General features: G+C 36.1%; 1 protein-coding gene across 1 annotated transcript; it reads right to left on the reverse strand.

Moving 5' to 3' along the window:
• Window positions 1-1,831: 1,831 nt before the first annotated feature.
• On the reverse strand, window positions 1,832-3,607 carry LOC147385579 (cytochrome P450 77A1-like). The gene has a single exon (XM_086424336.1). It carries the CDS (start codon window positions 3,563-3,565, stop codon window positions 2,048-2,050), a length of 1,518 nt encoding a protein of 505 aa, XP_086280462.1. The 5' UTR covers window positions 3,566-3,607; the 3' UTR covers window positions 1,832-2,047.
• Window positions 3,608-6,886: the final 3,279 nt, after the last annotated feature.

The following is a 6,886-nucleotide window of genomic DNA, read 5'->3' on the forward strand; positions in this document are numbered from 1 at the left end:
ATGATTCTGCATAAAAAAAAAAAAAAATTTAACACTTAAATTTAACGTTTATAAGTTTCAGCATTTAAAATCATTCAGTATTTATTTTTTTCAGTTTAACAGACAATATCTTACATTGATGCTATTATGAGTTGGCCCGACTTACCCGAGTCAAACCTGAGCCATTGACACCCCCATAGGTAGAAGTCCCAATATGGTGGAAAGAGAGAGAGAGAGAGAGAGAGAGAGAGAGAGAAGACTTCTATATTTTTCTTTTGTGGAAGTTTGAATTTCTAAAAGCATAAAAGCTCTAAATAGTTTCCATGTGAAAAATAAGGAGTATCATGGACTTAGCTTTTTCTAAAAATGTGTACTCTAATAAATATTTATTAATCTCTAAAAGATGGTAGGTTTGAAATTATGACTGAAACACCATCAGACCTAATTTAAATTAAGAGTCGTGCTATACTAACATCTTATCGTGAAAATAAAAGAAGTAACAAAGAGAATAGAAATCACAAACAACAAAAGAATCTCCATGATTCGTTAGTGTGCCTACGTCCACAAATTGAATCAGGAACAATTACTATTTTTTTTATTCTTGGTTTTACAACCCTGGAAATCTCTTTTTATAAAATCAAGAGTTGCTAAAACACATTTATCTCCCCAAAAATAGAAAAAATAATTTACACAACACTTTCTATTACACTATTTGGGGAGAGAATCATTGATTTTCCTTGAGTGTACAACACAACACTCATATTGCAAGGAAAAGTGTCTATAGTTCTGTGCACACCACAACATCAATGCAGTATTGTAGGAAGTCAGTGCAGTATTTCTGAAAGAAAAGAAAACCTCAAACTAGCACAACAAGAAAACACTTATATTTGACGGCCCAATAAAATTCGACAAATCAAGACGTTGAATTTTTCATTGTACGTCAAATTAATGGAATATGGGAGAAATTTGATAGCTCTATGTTATCAAATTGGGAAACATAAAAAATTTCAACAATCATAGGTCGTCAAAATTCGATTTCTAAACTTTGTAGGCTTTGGCCTATCGAATTTTCTTGTCGAATTTTTTAGTTTTCAAATAGTATAGGAATTGTTACATATGAGTACTCCCTCTCCTAAATAAATGATTGTCGGAGGTAGGAGTGGTTGTTGTCTCAAGTCTTAACGGTTTTATACCATCCTCCCAAATACACATCGTAGTAAACTGTCCAAATTCTAAATCGCAAATATTGTCAACATAACAATCACGCTTGATGTTGATTATTGATAACGTTTAACAAAATTATCGTTTAAGATCTTGATTGAATTACTCGACCAATAACAAATTACTTCAACAAGGGAAATTTACAAACAATATTTCCAAACACGAGTTAAGAATAGACTTGAGGACCTCATATCACACATCTAATGCGAAAATGTGTAAGAAGCATAGATGTTTTTGACTTGTATCTCGATGAAAATCATTTATGCTTTCTACACCTCATGTCAAGACATGTAAGATTCTTTAAGAATTTCAGACCTGAAAATCTAATGATAAATACCATCAAAGTCCAATACTGCAGAGAAAATTAAATGAAGTACTCCTAATAGAAAGTATAGAAAGGTGCCTTTAACTTCCACCACCAAAATCCAGTTAGGTGTCATATTCACCAAAAATGAGGTACAATCTTGAGGTCACTGCAGCGTTATTATTAAGAATATGGCTTGAAACTTTGAGTTGAGAGGTAAAGTTGAAGTACAATGTCTAGGTGTTTATCGTCCTCTTTGAAATCTTAGGATTATCTTCTCATATCAGCCATATTTTTAACTCTCGTGTCCATATGTGTGACACTACATTTCTTAAAAGAAAAGAAAAACTTATATAATAAATAGTAAAACCAAATACAATGAGAATCAGTACTGTTACAATACACTTGGTAATAGGTATCATGCCCTTAAGAAAATAAATGCACTTAAATGAACCCAACTATAAAATATACGAAGCAGAGTTCCTCAAGTATAAAAGTACAACATATATATTTTATATCCCCAAAAAACTTCATTAATGCCACTTATATCCTCGCCTTGATCTTAGCTTGAAGAGGGTTTTTCATCACCACAGTAAATTCAAACGTGTCAGTAAAATCTATTGTTGGCTGAGATGGTGATGCACTCCATTCGAACTCCTGAACCATTCTCGCTAACATCAAGTTGATATGGATCATGCCCAAACCCAAACCTGGACAGATTCGCCTCCCAACCCCAAACGGCATCATCTTCACTCCTCTAACACCCGTTATATCCGCATCTTCGTTACCCGATATAAACCGGTCTGGATTGAACTCGTTTGGGTCGGACCAGTGTTTCGGATCATCCGCCATTGATGGAAGGTAAAAATCAACGTTTGCATCTGTGGGTATATCGTAACCCGCCAACTTTGTGGGCTGTGTCACTGCATGTGTTAAAGCGAAGGATGTTGGAGGGTGTTTTCGTAATAATTCCTTTGTAAACGCGTTCAGATACTCCATCTTCTCGATGTCGTTTTCATCAACTTTTCGATCACCCAATGTTTTAATCTCTTCGTAGAGTTTGGTTTGGAGTTCAGGTTTTTGGATCAAACGGGCTATGGCCCATTCGATTACGGTAGCAGTAGTGTCGGTCCCACCATTGATAAATTCGGAGCAAAGTGAGACGAGTTCTGCATCTGTCGGTGATGATTTACGTCCTTCGACTTTGAGATTAAAGAGAGTGTCGAGATACGCAAATGGTGCAGCAGTTTTATCGGATCCCGGGTTTTGTAGGGCGGATCTTCGCTTCTCGATCAATGGAAGTAGTGTTTGGATCTGTGTTTTTCGGACCTCCATGGTCCGTTTACGTTGCTTTGAGAAGAGCAAACCTAATATGGGCAAGAAATCGTCCAGCCGCGGAAGCAGGGTGATCAAGACCGTCTTCATAATTTGATCAATCTCTTTGATTGCATCTTCGTCCATCTCCACACCAAAACACATCGACAAGAGGATACAAAACACAGGGAAACGAACATTCTTCAAAACGGTGACGACACCCTTAGTCGATTCGGCCTCTGTTCGAATCCTATCTATGAGGCGATCCATGGCGGAGCATCTCACATCACGGAAACCCTTCACACGTGTGGTACTAAGCATCCCTTGGACCATGTTACGGCGTAGAGATCGCCAGGCAGGGCCGTACACAGCGGAGTTCACAGTGAATTTGCCGCAACTGAAGATGGCTCGAGTCGGATGTTCAGCGGGTCGGGTCGCGAAGATTTGACCCTTTTCGATAAGTGCTTCATGGGCTAGTTCTGGACTAGTGATGATGATCAAGGTTCGGGTACCCATCTTTAAGGTGAAGATAGGTCCGTATTTTGGAAGGATGTCTCGAACAAAGTGGATGTACTCTTTACCTGAAAAAGCCACTTGGAAGAGGTTACCGACTACCGGCCATCCAGGTGGCCCTGGAGGAAGATTGAGACGCTTTGATTTACTTTGTCGTGATGACAAGAGTAACAAAGTTGATATAATGAAGGCTAAACCTATGAAGGATAGAGAGGAGAAAAAGAAAGAAGCCATGTTTGTGTGTGTGTGTGTGTGTGTGTGTGTGTGTGAGAGAGAGATGAAGTTAGGAAGAGTAGTGGCTGAGCTGAGAGATATAAGCATCATTAGGGCAGAAAAATGCAGGTGGGCATTGAATTGGAATTGACATCTCGTATTTAGCTGAACTATAGTTTGCTTATGCACCACGGTGAACACTAATCTTATGGATGTGATGAGTCTTTGTTATTGGTCCACTCATTAATGGCTCTTGGCCACTAGAATTCGACCTACTTAGCCATCTATATTCGTGTGTTAGCAACTTAGGATTAAGTTAGGATGCTTTTAAGTTGCAAACTCCTTTTAGAGATTTTTAGTTGTACCCATTAAAGATATTTTAATAACCAAGTCAATTATAATTTGAAAGGAGATTTGCTTAAAGAATTAGGGATATATATTATTTATAAGTGGTTCAATCTAATCACCAATTCTTAAGATTTTATTAGATCCCTTCTATGAACCGGTGTAATACATGTCAGAGCGACCAACGATGTTAGAGGTAAGAGTCTAGATAATCTAACCTGACTCTCTTTTTCTGTACACTCTCTTCATAAAACCATACAAAACCATAAAGATATGTATGTCGTTGTGTATCCTGATGCAAAGGGTGTACAGTTCTGTGAAGTGACCTTACCTAAAAGGGAGTCCGATTATCACAGACTCTAAAGTTAATGTATTGTGCAACTGTGATCACAAGATTTCAACAAAAAATAATCAAAGTAAATGAATGCGTAGTATTTATAGATTTATCTCTTTCCTTTTTTGGTAGGCTGACATGTGGGCTATGTCATTGATTTGCCCCCTGATTTTTTTTATATAATGATATCAAATATTTTATTGTTCTTAGAAAATTTATGATAATAAATTTTGATTCTATTCACAATCTCTGTCTTGACAATATTCTCAATCTTCCATAAATATGTGACTATACTTCCCTTCTTCCCACATGGGATATTTTAACTCCCTCTAGATTTAGGATTTATTCTCTCCATTGACGTACTTGGTTTTCCTTTTCCAAGTTTGTAGAGACGTGGTCTCATCCCAATCTAGATGTCAAGATGGTCAATTTGAATCCCTATGCATTCAATTAGATGTCTCTGATGCATTCTTAAATATCGATCACATATTATTTATAGACTTTTGGGGATCCCGAACTGTATCACTCTTCTTTAATTTCTATTTGGAGTATCAAAAGCAATATATTAAAAAACTTACTAATTGAATAGGATGTAGGTCCTCTTCGTTCATCTATTAAAGTATGGATTGTTATCTCAAATTATCTCTATCTAGTTGATCCATAAAATTGAAATATTCAGCCATTAAATCCAATAAGAGTCCAAATTGTATGCACCATCCTCCTCTCACTCCTCAATACATGCCATGTAAGATATTTTAGACATTAATTCCTATAATTGTTGTTTTCGTTGCATGTATTGAGGTGTGAGAGGAGGGTTTCAATCCTCCATCTTGGGTGTATAAGATTTAGACTAACTAATAAATTAGAGTCAGTCTTGGTACGTGGCTAACGTGGTAAGGACACGTAATCATAGATCATTGTAATCATGATAGTTAGGAAAAAGATGTGTGATTTTGTGCCTTTGTCATGTCAGACGCATACCAAGATTGTTTGCATTCATCATTATTCAATAAATTAACGAGGGAAAATTCTCATTTCTAATTAACAACGGTTGAGATAAGAAGATAACTTCACATGATAATTTATGCAAAACCTTCATTACTCTTCCTATCTCTACCATTAAGGACACTTGGAACATCCTTAAACCAGAATGATCATGAAAATATTATAATTTAAAACCAACTGGCCGGCCTAAAATATGATGTGGCTGGGGAGAAACCTTAAGACCGCAGGATCTCATTCAAAAGGTCCCCATCCGTACTAATGTTTTATATACTTTACATTAGGAAAAGTGATTTTTTTTTGTCATTGATACAGTGATCTGGTACTTATCTTTGAAGAGTGCTGATTTTTTAACTCAACCTCATAGGAGACTCAAAACTTACTAACGTGGCATGGGCAAAGAATCTTAGATTCTGTCTCTCGAGATACACAACAGACCTGACCGACTTGCCATCAACAATTGTGTATCTTGGACAAAAGAATCTACGATTCTTTGTGCATGACATGTCAGTGAGTTTGTGAGTCTAGTCAGGTTGAGTTCAAAAATCATTAGTCTTCTTTGAAGTTGGTGTACTTTAATAAAAAATTTGGAGAGCTGCTATCGCCACACCAACTGTTACTAATGGCACATCAATTCTTATATGAATCACATTACACATTTAGTTGGTGTGTCGTTAGTAAAAGTTGGTGTGGCAATAGTAACTATCTAAATTTAATGTGGGCCCAGAGATTTGTTAACCACAGAAGAATGTCTGATTTTTCACATTCTCAACAATTGGATCAGTGAATAAAGCATTAAATTGCATGGCTAAGATCCTTCTTATAATGCATTTTGTTTTGACTATTGACAGACATGGTCTGAGGCACACGTTAGTCTAGTTTTAATTTGGCGTACCAGATTCTAATGACAGTTTAAAAAAAAAAAATGATTTTTTCACTTTTGAAAATTGAAAAGTGGAATAATTTGTTTGGACTAATTTAATAAATGTTTAGCGGAGTAGACTCATGAAAAGTGAAGTCATATGTTGACACAAAATCCCAACCGTGTATATTAAGAATATATCATAGATCTCTAAGATAATTCTCAATCATTAAATCTCATATATATACGATCAAGATTGTATGAGAGCACAAGAGTTCACCTTCATAAGTCCACAGATCCAGGGGTGAAGCCAGGATCTTACTCTCTTGAGGGTAATTAAGAGCAATTTTTTCTTAGTGAAGGTAATAACGGCGTATTTTCTTACTCACCACCATCATCTATCACAATAATGAATAATGCATGTGTGCTCATAAACTTTGAGACTTCTTGTGGGACATATTGCCCCCACTGCCCCCAATGTAAATCCGCCCTTGCACGGATCCTAATCTTTTAATAAAAAATAAAATAAAATAAAAAAAGAGTAAAGATTTTACCTTTAATGCAAACAATGACTTATATGATAATTATAATTATTCACCAAAAACATGCCACGTGACATGTTCCCCTTTTGCCACATTAAGACATGGATAATTCGTTGATCTATGCTCTCATTATCCACTTGTGATCTTAAATTTTGACCAATTTTTAATCAAACAAAATTTGATATTTAGACCACCGGGGTTGGGTTGAAATTGAACGTGAGAATCAAGTCAATCAAACAAACACAGATTAGGAAAAA

The sequence above is a fragment of the Akebia trifoliata genome, chromosome 14, assembly GCF_017979445.1.
Source record: "Akebia trifoliata isolate Shusen 1 chromosome 14, ASM1797944v1, whole genome shotgun sequence".
NCBI lineage: Eukaryota > Viridiplantae > Streptophyta > Magnoliopsida > Ranunculales > Lardizabalaceae > Akebia > Akebia trifoliata.

Bases quoted from the DNA above. Each gene is read 5' to 3' on its own strand.
- LOC147385579 (XM_086424336.1), bottom strand. From the start codon at position 3,565: ATGGCTTCTTTCTTTTTCTCCTCTCTATCCTTCATAGGTTTAGCCTTC.